This window comes from Macrobrachium nipponense, chromosome 40 (assembly GCF_015104395.2).
Source record: "Macrobrachium nipponense isolate FS-2020 chromosome 40, ASM1510439v2, whole genome shotgun sequence".
Classification (NCBI taxonomy): Eukaryota; Metazoa; Arthropoda; class Malacostraca; order Decapoda; family Palaemonidae; genus Macrobrachium; species Macrobrachium nipponense.
This window is the reverse complement of record NC_061101.1, coordinates 24,397,239-24,419,446: the sequence shown is the minus strand read 5'-3', so window position 1 is coordinate 24,419,446 and position 22,208 is coordinate 24,397,239. Positions and strand designations below refer to the sequence as shown.

General features: G+C 37.2%; 2 protein-coding genes and 1 pseudogene across 2 annotated transcripts in view; 1 reads left to right on the top strand and 2 right to left on the bottom strand.

The window, feature by feature from the left end:
• The window catches only part of LOC135212196 (uncharacterized), a 36,348-nt gene extending 31,733 nt beyond the window's left edge, over positions 1 to 4,615 (bottom strand). The window contains exon 1 of the mRNA XM_064245642.1: positions 4,465 to 4,615. The gene's annotated coding sequence lies outside the window, so the exon portion shown is untranslated. The remainder of the gene's footprint in view (positions 1 to 4,464) is intronic.
• On the top strand, positions 3,801 to 15,415 carry LOC135212020 (organic cation transporter protein-like; annotated as a pseudogene).
• Positions 15,416 to 19,375: 3,960 nt separating this feature from the next.
• Positions 19,376 to 22,208, bottom strand: part of LOC135212195 (secreted frizzled-related protein 3-like) — a 31,587-nt gene continuing 28,754 nt past the window's right edge. Inside the window, exon 8 of the mRNA XM_064245640.1 lies at positions 19,376 to 20,003. Within this exon, the coding sequence (XP_064101710.1) occupies positions 19,731 to 20,003 (273 nt within the window). The 3' untranslated portion in view covers positions 19,376 to 19,730. The remainder of the gene's footprint in view (positions 20,004 to 22,208) is intronic.

The window sequence follows — 22,208 nt, the reverse complement described above, 5'->3', positions numbered from 1 at the left end:
TTTTGATTCAAATTTATTTCTGTATGTGTGTGTGTGTGTGTGTGCGTGTGCAATGAAATGAAAGTTAAAATTAGTCTCAAGTACTTCTTCGTCCATTCTTGGTCAAACAAACGTTCCGAAGGCTGTGATATATTTACATGAAGCCGTGACGGAGGTCTTAGAGCCTTGGTATGTACAGACAGCCAACGAAGAATTGGCGTAGTTTCTTAATTCATTGTTCGTTATGGAAATATTGCCATATGCAGGTGCCAGATTATTTAATTAACAATAAATAACATTTCCTTTCAAAGGTGCTATACTTGAAATAAATTACATTAGAACTGAGTAGACTTATTCAACATATTAAAGTTAATTATATTGCAAAGTAAGGAAAATATATATACCGATGGGTCCACGATTTCTAACTTTATTTCCAACTCTAGCTTCGTGACAGCATACCGAAGATTTTGAAGTTGGCTTTGCTGCCGCTTAAGTCTTGACTCAACGTATCGTACTGCACTGGGGTGTTGTCATTTCGTCTCCTACAGCCGATAAATAATACATTAAGGTGTTAACACTCTTTGAAAACGATGTTTGATTAAACTAATTTTGTCCTTTGATCAATAAAATAATTTGCATGACACATTTAGTGGACCTAAATTGGACTACTGATTTTCCCACATGATCAGCCTAGGGCTATTTTCAGCAGTATACTCTCTCGGATACGTAATATTAATGAACATTTAAATCGACAATATGTATATATATATATATATATATATATATATATATATATATATATATATATATATATCTGTTTTACTTGATTATTCCCGTTATTCTTGTTTTATTAGCCATGTTTGCCTTTCTTCTTATCCTTTTATAATTGCTTAACATAATTAACTTAGACCTAGCTATTGGAAGTCAAAAAGCAATCATAAAAAAATCAAACGAATATAATTCAGTCTTATTTTTTATCGAATTCCTTGCATATCATCCTGTTTCATTTGGACACGTTGGAAAGCTGTGGGGGTCAAAACTGACGAATACATTAAGAAAGGCTTACTTTCATTAATGCTTTCTTAGGTTGATCTTTCTGTAGCTATTCATTTCTTCTAATAGAAATTAATTCAAATTAGTTTCACATGTATACCTAGACCTACTACCATAAGCATATTATAAGTAGCTGAAAGGATAAGAAATATGAAAGGTGACGATCTCGTTTAAGTCTATTTCATGTTATTTTTTCTTTTTTCAAGAAAACCTACTGCATTAATCAAGGGTTGCTCTTTGACGGCTACAGGGTTGTAACACGAGTGTATGCACATATTTTGTGGAATGAAAGATAAAGTTCCTTAGAACAGAATATATTTTATAAACATGCATTTTAAGGCGTCCGCTGTCGGTGCGGGGAATTTTTAAAAAACCGTTATCATTAGTGCTGCTTTCACACGATGGAGTTCGTAGCAAGAACTAGGACCGAGTCGCCTGAGATATAGAAGATATAGAAGAGAGCGGAGGTGGCGTATAGGAGTGATGGAAGGATTAGGCCGATGTTAATAAAGTATCTCCCAATAAAATGTATTCTTTAGGTTTTGAAGAAAAAAATTCATGCATCATTGAAACTGTTTCCCTCCCTATCCGTGGTATTCACTGGCCACCGATAAAAAACAAAACAAAAAGAGTAAGCCTAACCGAATCTCTCATCCAGCAAAGATAAGTTTGCTTATTCATTAGACTTATTTATTAGACAACTATCAAAGATTTCAAGTGTAGATTTAAAAATCTCTTCCTCTCCATCTAAAGTATTCATCAGACACCGGTCATAAGCGTAGAGCTAGTTATGATTCCTGGTTCAGCAATGTCGTGACGAGGCACTAGAATTCAAAGTTCACAAATGAATGTTGCTCAGTAACATTTACACTACTGTATTGTCTTGCTCTCTTGTGGTGCTTCGAGGTGTTCCAAATCTAGGCCCATGTTCTAAATTTTGCCGTTCTTTAAACAATTTGATTCATCTATGTATGATTCTCTTCGGTTTATTAGGCTTTCTTGATATCTCTCCAACAGGAACTTGCACCGAATGCAGTGCAATAATTCTCTCGCTCATCGGGGGATGTTTCTTAGACCGATAAATGACACATTGGCATTAGATTCCCGTGCACATAACATCAAAAGCTATAGAGTGAGGCCGCCAGGTTCACACTGTTAGGATATCGTTTTTTTTTCCTTTTTGTCTTAAATTTTATAATATTTTTGTGAGATTCCAATGTTTTCTGTAAAATTTAACAAATGGAATATTTCAACTACCTTCAACTTAATACTGAAATGATAATTCAAGGACTATGTTTATGCGATACTACTAGTGATAGGTGTCCCCTATCTATTTGGTAATGTTTATCTATGGTTGAGATGTGACTTTTTTTTATCACTTCGTTTCGTTCACGTCAATTTTGCTATATGGAAAATAGTTTTACCCAATAACATAAAATAATGTTCTAGAGATATCGTGACTGTTTTTAACGTCATTACACATGATTTCTTCCATCTTTGAAAAGAAAAATAGATAAATAAGGCATGAATCGTGCGTCAGGCAGGTGAACGAAATATTATGAAACTCTGCCACCAGTTTTTTGGCCGAAAGTACTCAACTTATAAGCCTTTGGCCCCGTAGGGATTTAGTGCCGTCAGTGCACTTCATGGGGTGCACTGTAGACATTTTAAAGATTCTTTGCAGCGTCCCTTCGGCCCCTAGCTGCAACCCTTCATTCCTTTGACTGTACCTCCATTCATATTACCTTTCTTCCCATCTTGCTATCCACCCTCTTCTTAACATTTATTTCATATTGCAACTGCGAGGTTTTTTGCCTGTTACGCCTTTTAAACCTACCTACTTTCAATTTCCTGTTCAGCGCTGAATGACCTCATAGGTCCCGGTGCTTGGCTTTTTCCTGATACTCTATATTAAATTCCTATAGGCCAATGGTTGGGACACTACATACTGTACAGAGTTTATAAAACGTGCTGCAAATGAGGGTTCAGTGCTCGTCTGCCTTGTGGAATCTTCAATTGATTTGTTAGTGGCTGAAACCAAAGGTTTGCTGTGAGAGGTTACAACCGTACGTGTTCTCAAATCTTCATAATAATTAACTCATTCTTTTCTGTTTCTAAGAGCCTCCTTATTTGCAACCGTAATCTTTCACACCGCAATATTTCTTCATCGTCACCTCCTGTAGCTTTTGAAATATATATATATATATATATATATATATATATATATATATATATATATATATATATATATATGTGTGTGTGTGGGTATATATATCATATATATGTATATCTACTATATTTATTGTGTACATATATTAATATAATATAATATATATATATATATATATATATATATATATTATATAAAGAGAGAGAGAGAGAGAGAGAGAGAGGTTACATCTGTGAATATACGTATATACATACACATATATGTGTATATGTGCATGAGTATGTTTGTTACACTGGGCAACGAACTATGCAATCATGGCTACACACCATCGCCCAATCCCGTTAAAAAAAAAAAATAAAGTGTCAACTCAAGGATATTTTTATACTTAAATAAAAGAAAAAAAATACAGGTAGCATGATTGTGAAACACACGTTGGGGGAAACGTTAGTTAGTTTGACGTGACGATAAGCGCCTTTTCTGGTAATCCACTCTTAGGTAAATCCCAGAACCATTATCGAGTACAGGATATGACGCTGAAAAGGCGCAACGCCATGACGTCATGGAAACCACATGAAGACTAAACTGAGCTTGAGCGAACTTCTAGATGTCTTTCGGCATTACTACCCGTCGCCGGCGTGTAACGGTCGCTGGTCGTCAGTACAAAGCATGAAAAAATCTAACAGAGTTTAAAGTCTGAAAATACGATTGAAATCTGACAATATATCGGTCAAGATTACTACCGAGTTTCGAAACATATCGAGGTGACATTCGTACAGTACAGTGCGGCCTTTATATTATATGATCTCGTCTGAAACAAAACAGTCACTCACCGAATGTGAATTAATTTTAATAGTGATGAGTGAATAGCGAGACGATTATTTGTCAACCTGAACCTAGATTCTTAGTCTCTGAGAGAAATATTGGTCAATATTGAGGTCAATAAACAAGTTTTCAAGTGAAGTACAATTCTTATTCTATTCGTAAGGAGATCCATTGTAAGGTCTACGTTTTATCGGAGAAGCGAATCTATATTATTCACGATTTGCAAAGCTGGAATTAAGTGAGAAATTTGCACAATACCTCATTTAAAATAAGCATACATCATTACGACGACATCTGAAAAGAGGCGTCAAACTAAGCAGTTTATTCGATTTATAAAAGAAACCCGACGTGATTTAGTTCATTGGATTTTTTTTAGACCGAACTGATATTTATTAACGCCATATCAGAAGCCTCAGCTCCCATACAAAGCAAACCCATACCTGATTAAAGCATCAGCCCTTGACTTCCAACCTGACTGGCTCTAATCTTGCTTATAATCCGCAATGGACGACTACCACGTTGACTTCGATGACGTCCTGCCCCTGGCGGGAGAATTCGGCAGGTACCAGTGGCTCCTCTTCTTCGCCCTGGCGCCCTTCTGCTTCAACCTGGTCTTCGTCTACTTCATGCAGTTCTTCATGACCTTAGAACCAGACCACTGGTGCCTGGTGCCGGAACTCCTGGCGGCAAATTTGACATCGGAGGAAAGGTGAGTGGGTGCTACTTCGGCTAGTTATCTACGCGTCACCTACTCCGAGGTGCTCAACACAGTATGGTAAATGCAAAGTAGATGGCCAAACGAACATATCGTTTATGGATATAATTTGTCGACCACAGACCATAGAAATGGGTGTATATAATACTCTGATCCCCAAGGGGCTAGTACTAAACACGGCATCCTAAGGAGCTTCCTCCATGTTTAGTATTAGCACCTCAGAGGTGACGTGTAGATAACAAGCCAAAGTGGCACCGGTGAGTAAGCACCTGGAAAATAGGATTTAATATTAATTGTGAGTTGTATTACAAAACACATATCCAATGTAGCACGAAGGAACACGTGCTTGAGAATATCCTTAAATCCGTGGTAGAAAGGTGAGTGAAAATGGAGACACTTGGAACATGTACTTTCGTGTTTTACCCTACGTTTTTGAAGTTCACACTGGATATAATAGTAGAAGTTGACAGACCTTTATATACAGAGAGAGAGAGAGAGAGAGAGAGAGAGAGAGAGAGAGAGAGAGAGGGAGGGAGGTCGCCCAGATTGACAAACTGTAAGTCTGTAACCCGGCCTTCTCTTTCTGTTTTTGTCTGTTAACTTCTATTATATTCAGTGTGAACTTGAAAATGTAGAATAAACTACGAAAGTACTTGTTCCAAAAGTACCCTTTTTCACACACACACACACACACACACACACACACACACACACACATATATATATAATATATATATATATATATATATATATATATCCTATATACATAATATAAATAATGTAAATAGTAAATTGCAAGTGCTGCATAAATGTATATGTGCCATCATCTGATACTAGTCTTGAACATTTTACAATATTTTGAACATTTCCAACATTCATGCAACATCTCTTTAAATTTCTAATAGTTCTCATGAAAGGAACGAAGATTATTTGCTCTATGTCATCTATATATATATATATATATATATTATATATATATTATATATATATGTATGTATGTATGTATGTATGTATGTATATAATACTTACCATCCCATCCCTCAACAGAAAAAACCTTGAGCATCCCACTGACAGTAGGCAGCACGGGATTGAGCACCAGGAGCAAGTGTCAAGTTTACGACGTCGACTACAAGAGCCTCCTGCAGGAGGGATCACCACCTCAGCTGACCCCTCTTGGCCCGTCAAGGACTGCAGCCAATGGAGTACGACTTCTCAACAACCGGCAACTACCCGACGATCGTTGCAGAGGTGAGCATGACGGGGGGTCCGGGTCGTTTCTGAAACGACCTTGTCGTTCAACACTTATTTCCCCAAGATCCTTTTCTTCATGTGTTCGAGATTGGTTGTGAGTGTATTGAAACTAATTATATATATATATACATATATATATATATATATATATATATATATATATATATATATATATATATATATATATATATATATATATATTACATATATAACGTATATAGTAATGAATAAATAAATATATGCATATATTATATAAATACTAAATATACATACAATATATATATGTACACACATATATATAATATGCATATATATGAATATATATATATATATATATATATATATATATATATATATATATATATATATATTATATATATATATATATATAAATGAATTGCTACCGCTATCGCTATGCGTGTTAATAAATCTAATATCATATTGTAGAGAGCTAATATCAGTAGACCATTATGCACACAAGGTGTGAGAGAGAGAGAGAGAGAGAGAGAGAGAGAGAGAGAGATATCGAGTTTAGAGAACGGATGTTTTGTCTTACATCCTGCCAGAAAGAACTTATTTCATACATTTTCAGTCTGTTCTACGGGTTGATTCACATTCCTTGGGATTGTTTTTTTGTTAAACTGAAAAATAATCCATTATAAATAAAACAACGGAAAACATACGACCACTGTATGTCAGATTGCTGCATTTGTTCAAGAAGGAATTCAAGGCAGGCAAGTTATTTGGCTCAGAATGAAACCTCAATAGATATTTTCTACTTTATCTCCTGTTCATGACTCTTGCTACGCTGCTCTCTGCCGTAGACTTTTCGACAGTTCCTATTGTTCTCCTTAAATCTAGCTGTCCAGCTTCTCCAACTTTAATTTGCTTCAAATTTCAAATATTATTTAATGATATATATAATTTTCAGGGTCTTTGTGAGATTTAACTTATCTGGTTAAACTGAATATATTATTAATAATCTGAGAAAACTAGAGGCTGAAGTAGCTCCAGACCTCATGCAGAAGGGTGCGCTCCTAGACACAGCGCACATAGTAAGAAAAGTGATGGAATCCTAAGGAAGCAGGATGCAACCCGGAACCCCACACTATAAATACCACCCAGTCGAATTGGAGGACTGTGATAGAAAACAATAATAATAATATTCAGAAGAAGATTGTAACTATATTATTTCTTCAAATTGAAAACAAAGCCATAGGAAAAATTTTATTTATAAGGGAAGAATAGTTATGAAATGTCCGGACACGAAGCGATTGCGTAAACCAAGTGAATAGGAAACCGACAAAGACAAAGAAATACACCTTTAAAGCAGCTTTAGTTCTGTTAAAATGACATAGGTTGGTAATAATAAAGGATTTAACAACTTCCTTTTCCTCTGGACACCTTGAATTAAAAAGCGGTTTCATTATAGGCTCCATGATAGAAGTTCTGTTTGGTCCCATGATGCAAAGCCATCTGTGCATAAATTGTTTTTGCAGTTTTCCACCTATCCAATATACATACGCACATACATTATATATATATATATATATATATATATATATATATATATATATATAATCTCATTTTGATTATATATACATATAGTATGTATGTATATGAGCATATGTATATGTTAGGGTAACTGTAATATGCATAAATGACGGCAAATAGTACTCATAAAATATTATCGTGTTGGTTAGGTTGGATAAATCTTAAAATTTTCCTACCTAACCTATAAGTATGCATAATTAAGTCTATTACATTTACCCTGATACATACCAGTCAGTGCTCAGCATTGAGATATATTTTAGATTACTGGTGTAATTCCTTCTTAAGTGAAGTATAAGCTTTTTTATGTTGTATTTTTCAGTTAAACTGGGTATGCGATCGATCTTGGTACGGCACCCTTGCCCAGTCTGTCTTCTTTCTAGGCGCCATCGTTGGTGGCATCATAAGTGGATGGGCAGCTGACAAGTTAGTATGAATTTTCCTCTGTATATTTCCATTATGTCATGAACGAATTTTCTTTTGAAACGTCTAGGAGACTACGTATCCACTTTATAACCCTATGAATATGTCCTGATGTAAACAAAACACTCTTATCATAGGATACATTACAAACCAACATTCCCAAAAATACAAACCTTCCTTCCGTCATACTGGATGTAAACACTGGAGCCATCTCGTTGTATGTAAATAGGAAGTTTAGAAAACGACCATTTCCCAAAGCAGGAGAAAGTACAACTTTTCTTCCGTCACCTTACTCAGATACGGCCGAGTTCCGGTGCTCGTGGCAACGAACCTCATAGGAGCCATATCCTCACTCCTGACGTCGACTGCGTGGTCGCTAGGGGAATTCCTCGTCTATCGGTTCCTCATCGGCCTAGCCTTCGATAACGTCTTTGTCATGATGTATGTCCTGGGTGAGTAAAGATTGATTTCCTTCACTTCGTCCTAGATTTTACTGCTCTGCGGTGTATTAACTTGCAGCTTAGGCTGTTGCTGTTTTTGAATTTGATAAGCCAACATTACACTAGCTAAAATAGATGGCTCTTCGAGTCATGAGACCAGAGCTTAGCTTCTTATTACGTTTTGTGAACCTTCATTATTAAAAAAAAATCACTTCAATAATACCGGAGTAATGATTGTCCCTTAAGAAAAACGAGTATACTAATAACCACGATTAAAGTGTACAGTTACATACTGTTATTATCAATGATTTTTAGTAAAACTTTGCATCGTACCACAAATTCAGGAAACTAAATGGTAAACATTCATGGGGGGCGCCATACCGTTACTTACTTTTATCTTCCTTCTGTTTATCAACTGCATTTATTCTATCTTGAGACTTGAACTACTTTTCTGGCTGCAACATTGTACTGTAAGAAACGTCATGCAGGACAATGAATGGTACAGTACTGATAGATAATTTGGTACTAGGACCTGTATTTGTAGGCCTCGAGACCTGTTGTCTACTCATTATCCAATCCACGGGTCACAGACTAAGTGATCTGTTGACAAACCAGTCGATCGCAGAGACACCTGTCGGTTTAAGACGGCGACATTACACGAGTGACTCCAACAGAGTAGTTAGTGGTCTTAGGCCTAGGCCTAAACTAAACTACTGGAAACTTAATTTTCTTACTTTCGGTAACCTCAATGGTTAAGTCTCCCGATGAAATAAATAAATAAAAAGAAGTTGTCATGATTGCTGTTGCTATCTGATTTAAGTTGCCCTTACGTTTCGTTGAACCAACACGGTCCATGGGCTAAGCGCCGCTGGGTCGTAAGTATGGAGCCGCCTTTAGTACGAGGGTAGTCGACGGGGGAACCCCTTCTTCCATAAGAATTGTTTCCTTTTAAACTATAAAAAAAGAATGGAACTGCTAACCTTTATCCTGTATCTCTTAAACATGGTTGAAACGTCAAACTTAATGACAAATGACTAATGTCTTCATTTTTCTCTCAAAGCCATCGAATACGTGGGGCCCAAGCACCGCACCCTGGTCGCCAACCTCTCCATAGCTCTGTTTTACACGGCTGGAACGGTCCTGCTTCCCTGGTACATGGTCGTGATAGGAGACTGGAGGATAGCTTCGGTGGTGTCAGGCTTCCCCATGGTCTTGACTTGCACGCTGTACTGGGTTTTACCCGAGAGTGGCCGGTGGCTTCTTACACAGGGTAAGTGGATATTTTATTCAATGTTTCTTTGCATTTCATTTGGGAATTAAATGGACCTTCTAGCTAGCATCGCATTTCAAAATTATCCGTATTTACAATAGAACAACATCCTTGGAATAGGCCTAGCAATTCATTAACTTGCAAAACGCCCTATCTCTCTCTCTCTCTCATGTCGATGCTGCAGTTTATTGTACTACATTTAAAACTGACAAGTAGGTAGCCCTCGATTGTCTGTTGTTGTTGTTGATGTAAGTTACTGTTATAAGCACAATCATTTTCTTCGACAGGCCGGGTGGACGAGACAATCGAAATCCTAAAAAAAATCGCAAGGGTGAATGGGAAGAAGATCCCAGAAAAAGTTCTCATGGATATGAAGGTAGGACCATTTTAATTCACTTCTTTTTTTACGAACTGTTTATTTACACCGAGAGGCTCTGTACAGATCCAATACTCAGCCTGGTTTAATATTGGATTAACACTCAGTTGGACGTGTGTATTGAAAGCTGCACTTTGTGAACAACAAAAACAACTACAACAATAATGAAAATAATTTTTTGGCTTACAATAACAAGAAACCTTTCGCAGAGAAGCGCCGTCGAGGAGAACTCAGCCTCACCAGACGACCCAGCCCAGGAAGACTGGAATGCATCATTTTTGGACCTTCTGAAGACCCCTAGGCTGAGAAAGAACACCCTGATCATTTGTTTCATGTGGTAAGGAGTTTCTGTCTCCGTCACTCTGCCTATCTATCTGTTTGTCTCTTCAACACAGGTGCTGAGAAACTAATTAGTTGGATGTCTATTTATCTTCGTTTAGCTGAGTTATTAGCGATGAAAAAATTATTTCGTGTTTCTTTGGTCTAAAAATAAGTTCCCTCTTTCTTTCCCTTCCTCACTAGCATGTCAAGTATTTAAAAGAGTTGCTTTCTCTCTCAAAAACGAAGCATAATATATATATTCATTCAGCACTTTTTGAATGCTAAAAGTAACACCAAGCCTAATGTAATCAGGATTACACCAACAATTGTTATTTGGTTGTTGTGGGAAACTGCCATGAACGTAAATCAGGAGAAGGGTGACCAGACGTCCTCCTCAATCCCACATTTCTAATCTCTGTCCCCCCAAAAAAATCACTGACTTCGGAGGACGTAATAATGTCTCCCTTTACGGAATTTGCCGGTAGTGTCCCCCATCGTTATGAATTGCTAATTGTTCAAAGTCAAAATATATTTTTTATCGAAACCTCTAAGGCTCTTGCAGCAGCATAGTGGTTAATGTAAAAATATATTTTTTTCTACTATTCATAGAATCCATCTGGATTCCAGTGCTTGGCTTAAAGCCTAAATTTCATATTCCATTCCATGTCTATAAGTTTCCTTCTTATGCTGTCAAACCATATATTTTACTATTGAAAGTAACACTTGCTCTGAACAAATGCTGAGTGAATCATACTCTTTCATATATTCATATGTTTGTATATATAAACCTAAATATATAATTTTTGGAAGAATACATCTCATATGTCAGGTCTCAGGATCAAGCAGCTGCAACTCTGTATCTGTGTGTGTGTGTGTGTGTGTGTGTGTGTGTGTATGCATTTTATGTACTTGTTAATTCGGAAGAAAGGATTAATCAATGATTTCTTCGAAGTATCATTTCCGTGGATCAATATTTGATAATACGTGGTGACTGACCACAACCCTTTTTTTTTCTTTTACCTTACATCCACAATCTCGATCCTTGTAAAGTTCCTCTCCACGAATAATTACACCTTTTTATATCAGTTGTATTATAGTTGATTCACATTAACCGTGCATTTGATGTCTAGGCCCGTCCCTTACGACGCTCCTGATTACCTGGGCTGGAAACTCTCAGTCTCTCTCGAGATTTCACATGGGTAGGACCTATGTTCCTCCGCTCCTGAGGGATACCTTTTTCAAAACATTCCTCAGGAGGGTGGAACATACATCCTACCTATGTGAACTCTCGAGAGAAACTGAGAGTTTCCAGCCCTGTCATTGGCTTATCAACAGCCAATCAGGAGCGTCGCAAGGGACGAGCCTAGACATCACATGCACGGTTGATGTGAATTTACTATAGTAGATAGTTTGTTGATATTCCTTTACGTATGAAACCACCACATTTGATCAAATTGTAAATGCTCCACTGACCTCCAGGATGCTTCTGACGTTGGTCTACGATGGGCACGTACGAAACGTGATGAACCTGCCGCTGGATGTGTTCGTATCCTTCACTGTGGCTTCGGCGACCGAATTGCCTGCCGACTTGCTGGTGGTCTTCTTCCTAGACCGCTGGGGTCGCCGCTGGTTCATTTTTGTGGCTCTGGTGCTTTCAGGGGTTTTAAGCATTTTGACCGCCGCGTTTCCTGGTAGGTTTACAGCGTTTGGCAGATATTAGTGCAAATAAGTCTTCGCACCAAGTGAATATGAACGCCATTTAGCCCCTAGCAACATTGGTCTATGTATTTTCTTTTTCACAAGCTCGCTTTAGTCTCTTTCCATCTGGCTATTCAACTTACCTCAAAATTCAAATAAAATAATTTAGACAAGTCCTTTGGGTATCTGCAAATGACTCCATCTTCTGATTACTAATAATGATGATAATACCATGGTAGATAGTGACGGTATAGAGAAAGTTCTTTGTTAGATCATAAATCCGGTGTTTTTTCATGTCCACTTTCCAGATTAATGATACAAACAAATATAAATTCGCTTGTAGACCAAAACATTGGTTGTTGGGATTAAAATCTCTGTTGTTATTAATGATTATATTCCCGTGTTCCTTCTATTCTAGTCTTAAACAGAATTGAATAGAAAGCTTTATAACCTTTAAAGAAATTAGGTGGCTATACATTTTGGGAACGTGTGTAGCATAATTTAGGCTCTGGACATGTGTTTTAAACAAATCAACATTTCTCAAAATCAAACTAGAATATACGCAAATTGATTCTTTTTTTTTTCAATAAAAATAATTCTAAAGTGAATATACATTCTTTGTTTGGCTATTATATAGGCTTTCTGTACAGGAAACTGCTTATCATTACTCAATTTATTTACAGCAACCTCCATAGGCATACCAATCTTAGCGATTCTCGGGAGATTCTGTGTGAACATAGCTTTCAACATTGGCCTACAGTATGCGTCTGAAGTCCTGCCAACCGTCGTGAGAGCTCAGGGTGTAGCCGTGGTTCACATCATGGGATACGTCGCTGGCTTGTTATCGCCTGTGGTTGTCCTTATGGTAAGTCATTTCTTTGTAACTGGAAATTTTTTTAAACTTAAGAGTTTATGAAAATTCTTAATTGCTAAGACTTTTGGTTATATTTTAAACACTTGTGCAAAGTGATCTGAGACACGTTTGTCTAACCTCATCAGATTTTTCTTGATCAAGGTTTTTGTATCAGTAGGAAGACCTTTTGATCATCATTCTATAGCAATCAGTTGCACTTGCCTACCTATTTAGAACCATGTCTAGTTTTCAGCCCATAGTTCTTTAATCAGCAGACATCTGTATCATTATGAACACTAAGTCTTAACTGCTCAAGTCCATTCAATTCTCCTACAAATAATGACCATCTTCGACTTTCAGGGCAATGTGAACACTCTACTCCCCCTCATGATTCTCGGCGTGGCTTCAATCATATCTGGGTCTATCTCTCTCGGACTTCCTGAAACGCTACATAGAGATCTGCCCCAGACGATTGATGACGGTGAGAAATTCGGCAGAGACCAGTCCTTCTGCGATTTCCCTTGCATTGCAGATCGGTAAGTTGGCTATGATAAATTTGTATCTCCCAGACATTAAACTCATAAAATATCTGCCCAAAATCTTCGTTACGTACGTTTTCAGGGCAGGTTGTCCTTAACGACTTCTCTACACTCTTTTAAGCCTTGTGCAGGTTCTACCTGAATTACTGTCAGGTCTCAAACCCCGTCTACATTTCCTATTCAATTTGCCGGCTAATTGCCACTTGTATTTGCCTTGTTAATGCCTAATTTGCAACTCGCAACTATTAACATTTGTTAGTATTGACGCATTTTGATTCAAAGTCCATTTTAAGATTGATGCAACGCTCATTTCGTTGATGGCATATAGGGTATTCCATTTGTGGAGAAACTTTCTAAGGAGACATTGCACTATAAATCTTACATTCATCTCCATATGAAATTTGCATAATTGGAACATTCGGGTAAAGTAATCTTGAATACATAAGCCTTGTTTCAGAAATATTGAACTGAGGAACTGCTGTCCTCATTCCCACCCCCCCCCCCCCCCCACACAAACACACCCACCCACCGCCCCAACCTTACAAGACGTTTAATGTCTCTTGATTTTGCAGAAAACCAAGTCCTCCTCTGAATCTCCATATGAATTTTGCATAATTGAAACATTCGCGTATATTAATCATGAATACATAAGCCTTGTTTTAGAAATATTGAACTGAGGAACTACTCTCCCCATCCCCTCCACCCCCTACCTCAACCTTCCAAGACGTTTAATTTCTTTTGATTTTGCAGAAAATCAAGTCCTCCTCTGGCTTTGGGTGAAATAGGACAGCAACCTTCATTCATCAGACCTCGTTTAAGGCAGCGTGCTTCTGTCCGTGGTGAAACTTACAGATCGTCTTTGATTAGACATCGAATGGAAGTGGTCTACCTACCAGCAGCTATCTAAAAATAAATGGTGCGGATTGTTGTCAAGACACTGAACTTCCCAAGAAGAACCACGATGGTTCTGTGGATCAAACAGCGCGCCTGTGTGTTCGCCATCTTTATATCACCCGAAGGACAGGTCCATTTTTATATAAATGAAAGTGTCCCTCGTTCATTTATTTTCGTGACAAAGGCGGAAGTTAACGTTTGTTAACTTGTGAATTAAAACTGTAGGAAAACGAACCAACGTTTTCTAAGTGTGCGTGTGTGTTTAAGTGTGCCAAACCAGTGGTTGCGAAGCTAATCAAGTTGTTAGCATATGAAACTTAAACTTTGTCATCATGTTAAAATATTAACTTTCACACCAACCGACCTATGGTTTTTAGAGGGTCAGTACAGGCTACGAGAAAAAAATAATAAAGAAATACGCTATAAAATTAGGTATTTATCATCGCATGCACCACTACTATGAGATTCAGGGTCTCTGTAACGCGGTTTTTTGGACTTTGCTCCTTGTCAAAGCATCGGATGTAGCTGAAAGTTGACATATGTATATTTTACAACCACACACAAATTTTGTCAGCATTATTAATAACCTAAACCCGATGGTTTTGATTTTTATAGAGTAAAAAGGAACTAGCCGACGCCATGGCCAATGATTACGAGCCAAGAGTCGAAAAACATTCATTACGTAAGCAAGGTAAACAAACACCTTTTGACTAAATGTTGCCCCACCCATCCACCAGACAGAAATTCCATCCGCTCTGAAACCCAAAGACTTTATGAATGGCGGAACGATACATAGATGTGGGTGGGGTATCAGTGCTAGCGTAGTAATACTACTGTAGCACTAGTGCCGCAACAATATAGCAGTAATATACATGAATTAAACGTTTAGGCCAACTGCTGGGATCCTTGAGGATCATTTAGCACTTCTTACAACTACTCGAGAAATTAGTTTTTATAGCCAGAAGTTAAATTTTCTAATCCAACAATGCCCATGGTAGCCTTCAGTGTTATCCTGAATTATAACGAGGCAAAAGTGGGTGGAGCCTCATGAAGTCATCACCCTGACGAAAATTAATTCTTGGTGAAGTTTAAAGCGAATATACGGTACCGGCTATTTTTTTTTCAGTAAATAGGTAGATAGCCAATAAATAAAAATTGCTTGACATTGGATATAGCAGTTATCAGATCAAGCTTGTCTACTATGTTTTTGATAATTACCAACTATTCCCTACATCTTGTCAATCTGATTGTGACCTATAAAGTAGACTGTAATTTCTTTGGAAACTTATTTTGGGAGTTAGACTAATAATCGAAGTGTTTTTGTATTTATTAACATATTTTGTTGGTTTGTTCATTATGACAATTATCAGTGGAGAGGTTCCAGAGTTCATAAAGGTGTACTGCTTTGCTTGTATTTAAATTTGTATGTCATTGTTGCCAGAGGTTTATTACGTATAGCCAATCATCCATCGAGAAAGAGGGAAGAAATGATGTCATAAGTTACGTAACGAGTGCGTTCGAAACCTTTTCTCTGAGTAAGTTGGCCCGTCTTCAAAAAAGGTCACTTTTACATTATAAGTACCAAATTTATTCAACCTACGTAGTGCAGAATACACTCAAAATTTATGTGTTGATATAATATGTATTCTGAATAAGCGTTATATTTATGAAATGCATAGATAAAAAGTTATTGCGAAAAAACAGTGTTACAGAGGCCCTGAATCTCATAGTAGGCTGTATTTCGAAGTATCTTCAGCCATCAGTCAAATTAAGACCCTCCTACCCTAAACACTCTGTAGCATTTAGAATGTAATATAACCTGCAAAGATTTGTATCTATTTTTATAATGAAAATCCTGAAGAAAAGTTACTTTGTTTTCTTGAAGAGTTCCTTCAAAAAGAGGTAGCGGTCTTTTAGTCAGAACAATTCGGTAGACCGAATGAAATGCACATGAATGCTTCGGCTTTCTCCTCATGCTTCTTTGTTCCTGAGCTATTTCAATTTCTCTCCATCAAATGGCGTTTTTATTGATTCCTCGATGGTTAATCCAGGAATTTACTCTTCTTTTTTTCTAAGTATTCATCAAGCTACATATTCTACTGGCCTTTGTATTTAATAATAAAAAATAAATACGTAATATACGTATTATATGTATCATATACAAGCATAACTTTTTTTAAGAATGCAAGTAATTTGCAACTGCAAAAATAAATGAAATGGATGAAAAAGCAGTAGTTTGACGAGTGCAGCAAATATTTCACACTGACTTTGTTATTCCTTAGGAGTCCCCAAATTAAAAATCTGAGAACCAAGTCCTCTTACATTACAAAACTGACTCACCTCCTCTTGACACAACTTGTTTTCAATGTTAAGAAAGAAGTTGTAGTACTAACCGAGCCGTTGGTTCTTATCACAGAGGAAACCACAGTCGTCATCTGGTAACTGTTGTAATCTTGTGAGATCAGTCACGTAAAGATGCTTCCAGGTTAAGCTGATTCGCCCGTTGACCACCATCATTAGGGCGGTAAAAGTCAGGGAAGTGGGACTGACCAAGATCTAGATAAACTGACGTCACTCTAGTCCTAGGCTCGCAGGCACGAGTGGCTATAGTAGATTCACATCACCCGTGCATTTGGCGTCTAGGCCCGTCCCTTACGACGCTCCTGATTGGCTGTTGATAAGCCATTGATAGAGCTGGAAACTCTCAGTCTCTCTCGAGAAAGTTCACATAGGCAGGATGTATGTTCCAGCTCTCCTCAAATGCTTATCCCTCAGGAGAGGTGGAACATAGATCCTACCCATGTGAACTCTCGAGAGAGACTGTCACTGAGAGTTTCCAGTCTTGTCATTGGCTTATCCGCCCACAGATCTTAAAACCTACGGAGGCTAGAGGGCTGCAAATTGGTAAGTTGATCATCCACCCAACAAACATCAAACATACCCAATCGCAGCCCTCTAGCCTCAGTATTTTTTTTTTTTTTACTTTAAAGTTAAAATTTGCTGAGTCAAAGGTGATATTATTAGTTCGAATGGAAATGACAGTATAAATAAAATACCATTCTGAAGCAGGGCTTTAAATTCATTACAGTATACACCATTACAATACAATGCAGTCTATATCACAGCATAATCCCTACGAAATATATCTTAGAAGTCTAAGTCTTAAAAACAAAAGTTTCGACCACTTTCGTATAATTACAAAATACACCGAACCATCTATCATTAGTAGTGCTATCTCCAATAGGATAGGTAAGCCTAAATACGAAATTTCACACTCGCAGTTGTTTCTTTTCAAGTCGATTAACGGATCGTTTCATTTTAGGATCACACAGTGGTTCACTATCTGGAAATAAAGAGTGATTAAAATGGCTGGTTCTGTATGATACGAGGGAAATAAGTGTAGAAATATCTGATGACTTTACAAGTCAAGAGTGGACAGAGGCAGTAAGGAGAACCTCAGAACTCAATACGGAAAACGGGAGATAGAATGGCCATACAAAGAAGTGTACAACAGAAGTGTTAAAAAAGAAAAAAAGAAAAAAACTCTGAAATGTAGAATAACCATACAAAGACCAAAATAGGTAGAAGTAGGAAAACCTCTGATATTAGCAAAAAAAAACAGAAAAAACTATGGCCATGGATACATGAAATGAGAAAAAATAGCGTCCTCGTTAGTGACAACATAAAACACAGAAGCCATCCAGAGATAAGGAATGGTATAGATGTGGAAACATTCTCTGATTTTTTTACTTTTATAACAAAAATGAACTTGATATTTTCATTGTGCATTAATGAAAAACGGAATCTAAATAAAAAAATTACAAATGAAAAAAAAATTAACAAAGGTAATTTTATGAAAGACCTTAATTATCAGGAAGAGTTGAACTTCTCAATGTCAACAATGGCATTGTTGACCTCGACAGCGGCGACGCCAAATTTTGACCTTAGATCAATCAATCGACGTAGAAAATGGAAGTCTTGGCATACGGGTACATGTCTCACTATTTACAAGATTCAGAATCGTGAAGTCCTTCTCATAGCTAAACATTATCACAGCTCGAATATGTTAGATAATAACATGAATTGTTGTCTATAATAATAGTAATATAGTCTATGCTTTATTAATCTATAAAGAAACGCGCATTACCTAAAGAATAAAGCTTTTCCCTAACTACACAGAAGAAGTCGGTTCTTTGGGAAATCGACTTTGCAGAAAATGAGGAAGAGGCGGCTGTAGCCTTTGCCGCAGACTAAATGAATTACACAACAAAGGTTTCGGAAACAAGACGTTCTCAGTTCTGTGATTTTCGCTGAATTATTACTATTAATATATTACTTCGGTAGATGAAACCTATTCACATGGAACAAGCCTACACATTGACTTGAGAATGTTGTGGTGTCAAACTCCCACCGCAGCAGACCCCCACACTGCAGCAGTAACTGATCATGATACAGAGCCAGTCTTCATCGCCCTGGTGGGGGAGACGCGAATCCGCGATATCTGAGCGGCATGTCACGACACTAGCCACCATGCCAACATCTCAATCTGTCAGTCCAAAGTTTATCCATAAATAAAAAGAAATTCGCTTTCAATGAACTAAAAATATGATTTTACGGATATATCAAACACTTAAGAGCCTTAGTTGTGCTTAGGAACCGACTCATGTCAATTTTACAAGATAAAAGTGTTTGAAACTTTTGACTTTGAAACTTTTGACAAAGCGTTTCTGAGAATCCTTTGTGACACTTTTCGAATACGGTATAATCCTTGGAAGCAAGCCAGAGGAGATTATGTTATTCATTGATATTGAATTTCATCATAAAATAACTGAAACAAGAGATAACGGGAATTAATTAAAGCTGACAACAAGAGAATTAAGTGAAAAACGCCTCAACACAGATCTGGCTTGGCACTCACAATTTTTTTATATTATTTTTTTAAAGATATATATATAATATAATATTATAATATAATTATTATTATCTAATATATATTATATTAGATATTTGACCAGGGCTGACTTACGTTAAAATCAATTGCAAATCACCGTCTGTTTCATACTTGAAATGAAAATGCATAAACTGTCCTTTCCAGAACCACTTGTGCTTCAAAACAAAAAAACAAAAAAACAAAAAACTGAGCATCACGCATCGAAAATAATGAAAACTACAAAGCGGTTCACCTCTTTTGCAAAATGTCTTCAGCATTAATTAGAAACCGAACTCCTTTACCGTCTTACACCATGAGTTAGTTTACCTGTCGCTCCACAAAAGGAGTCAGCGATTCCCTAACAACACATCATTCCATAACATCACGCAACGTCCATAACTTAAAACAGAACATCCTGCACAATTCTCGTCGCAGGTGGTTGGCGCTAGTTCTCGGGAATAGCAGTCGTGACATTCCTGTCGCGATTCCTGTCTTTGTTCTTTCGCCTCCTCCTGTTCTTTCTTCTCTTGGCCTTCTTCCTTCTCCTCTTCTTCTTGTTGCCCCTGTTCCTCCGCCTCATCAGGTCCCTCTTGCTGTCGGCCACCTGCATGGAGTCGGGGTAGAAGGAGAGCGAACTCTGGCTGCTGATGTTGGGAAAGGGCGGCATCTGAGGCTCTGTGCTCGGCGGGGTCGTCGCCTGAATGGGCCCTTCCCACAGCTGCGGAGGTACAACAGAGGAGCGGTTGAGCAAAAGTCATTAAAGATTGGGCATAAGTCATCAAAGATTGAGCAAACTTCATCAAAGATTGAGCAAAAGTCATCAAAGATTGAGCAAACTTCATCAAAGATTGAGCAAAAGTCATCAAAGATTGAGCAAACTTCATCAAAGATTGAGCAAAAGTCATCAAAGATTGAAGCAAATCTTCATCAAAAGATGAGCAAAAGTCAATCAAAGATTGGGACAAACTTCATCAAAGATTGAGCACTTCATCAAAATTATTGAGCAAAAATCATCAAAGATTGAGCAAACTGTTCATTCAAAGATTGAGCTAAAGTCATCAAAGATTGAGCAAACTTCATCAAAGATTGAGCAAAAAGGTCATCAAGATTGAGCAAAGATGGGACCTTCATCAAAGATTGGGGCAACAAGTCCCATCAAAGATTAGGCAAACTTCATCAAGATTGGGACAAAAGGTCATCAAAGATTGAGCACACTTCATTCAAAGATTGAAACAAAAGAAAGTCATCAACAATGATTGAGCGAAACAGTCATCAAAGATTGAGCAAAAGTCACATTCAAAGATTGGGCAAAAGGGTCATCACAGAATATTGGCAAAAAGTCATCGCAGAATTGAGCAAAACTCATCAAAGAATTGAGCACAAGTCATCAAAGATTGGGCAAAAAAGTCCTACAAAATTTGGAGCAAACTCATTAAAGAATTGAGCAAACATTATCATAGATTGAGCAAAGAGTCATCACAGATTGAGCAACAAGTCATCAAAGATTGAGCAACAAGTCAGCAAATATTGAGCAAACTCTGTCCATCAAGATTGAGCAAAGTTAATCAAGATTGGGGCAAACGGTCATCAAAGATTGGCAAACTTTCGTCAAAGATTGAGCAAAAACTTTCATCAAAGATTGAGCAAACCCTTCCATCAAAGATTGTAGCAAAATTCATCAAAGATTGAGCAAACGCGGTCATCAAAGATTGACAAAGTCATCAAAGATTGGGCAAAGTCATCAAAGATTGGGCAAAAGTCATCAAAGATATTGAGAGAACTTCATCACAGATTGAGCCAACCTTTTTCATCAAAGATTGGGCAAAAGTCTCAAAGAGTTGAGGAAAAGACTTCCATCCAAAGATTGATCGAGACTTCAAATCGAAGATTGGCAAAAAATGTTCCAATCAAATGATTGGGCAAAAAGCAAAAAAATCAAAGATTGAGGAAAAGTCCCAAATCAAAGATTTGGAGAAAAACTTCATCAAAGATGGAAGCAAAAAGATCACAAAGGACTGAGCAAACTTCATCAAAGATTGAGCAAAAGTCATCAAAGATTGAGCAAAAGTCATCAAAGATTGAGCAAACTTCATCAAAGATTGAGCAAAAGTCATCAAAAGTTGGCATAAGTCATCAAAAGATTGAGCAAACTTCATCAAATATTGAGCAAAAGTCATCAAAGATTGGGCAAAAGTCATCAAAGATTGAGCAAACTTCATCAAATATTGAGCAAAAGTCATCAAAGATTGGGCAAAAGTCATCAAAGATTGAGCAAACTTCATCAAAGATTGAGCAAAAGTCATCAAAGATTGGGCAAAAGTCATCACAGATTGAGCAAAAGTCATCAAAGATTGAGCAAAAATCATCAAAAATTGAGCATAAGTCATCAAAGATTAAGCAAACTTCATCAAAGATTGAGCAAAAGTCATCAAAGATGATTGGCAAAATCATCAAAGATTTGGGCTATAACTCATGCAAAGATGAGCAAAAATCATCAAAGATTGAGCAAAAGTCATCAAAGATTGAGCAAACTTCATCAAAGATTGAGCAAAAGTCATCAAAGATTGGGCAAAAGTCATCAAAGATTGAGCAAAAGTCATCAAAGATTGAGCAAAAATCATCAAAGATTGAGCAAACTTCATCAAAGATTGAGCAAAAGTCATCAAAGATTGGGCAAAAGTCATCAAAGATTGAGCAAACTTCATCAAATATTGAGCAAAAGTCATCAAAGATTAGGCAAAAGTCATCAAAGATTGAGCAAACTTCATCAAATATTGAGCAAAAGTTATCAAAGATAGGGCAAACTTCATCAAAGATTGAGCAAAAGTCATCAAAGATTGGGCAAAAGTCATCACAGATTGAGCAAAAGTCACCAAAGATTGAGCAAAAGTCATCAAAGATTGAGCAAAAGTCACCAAAGATT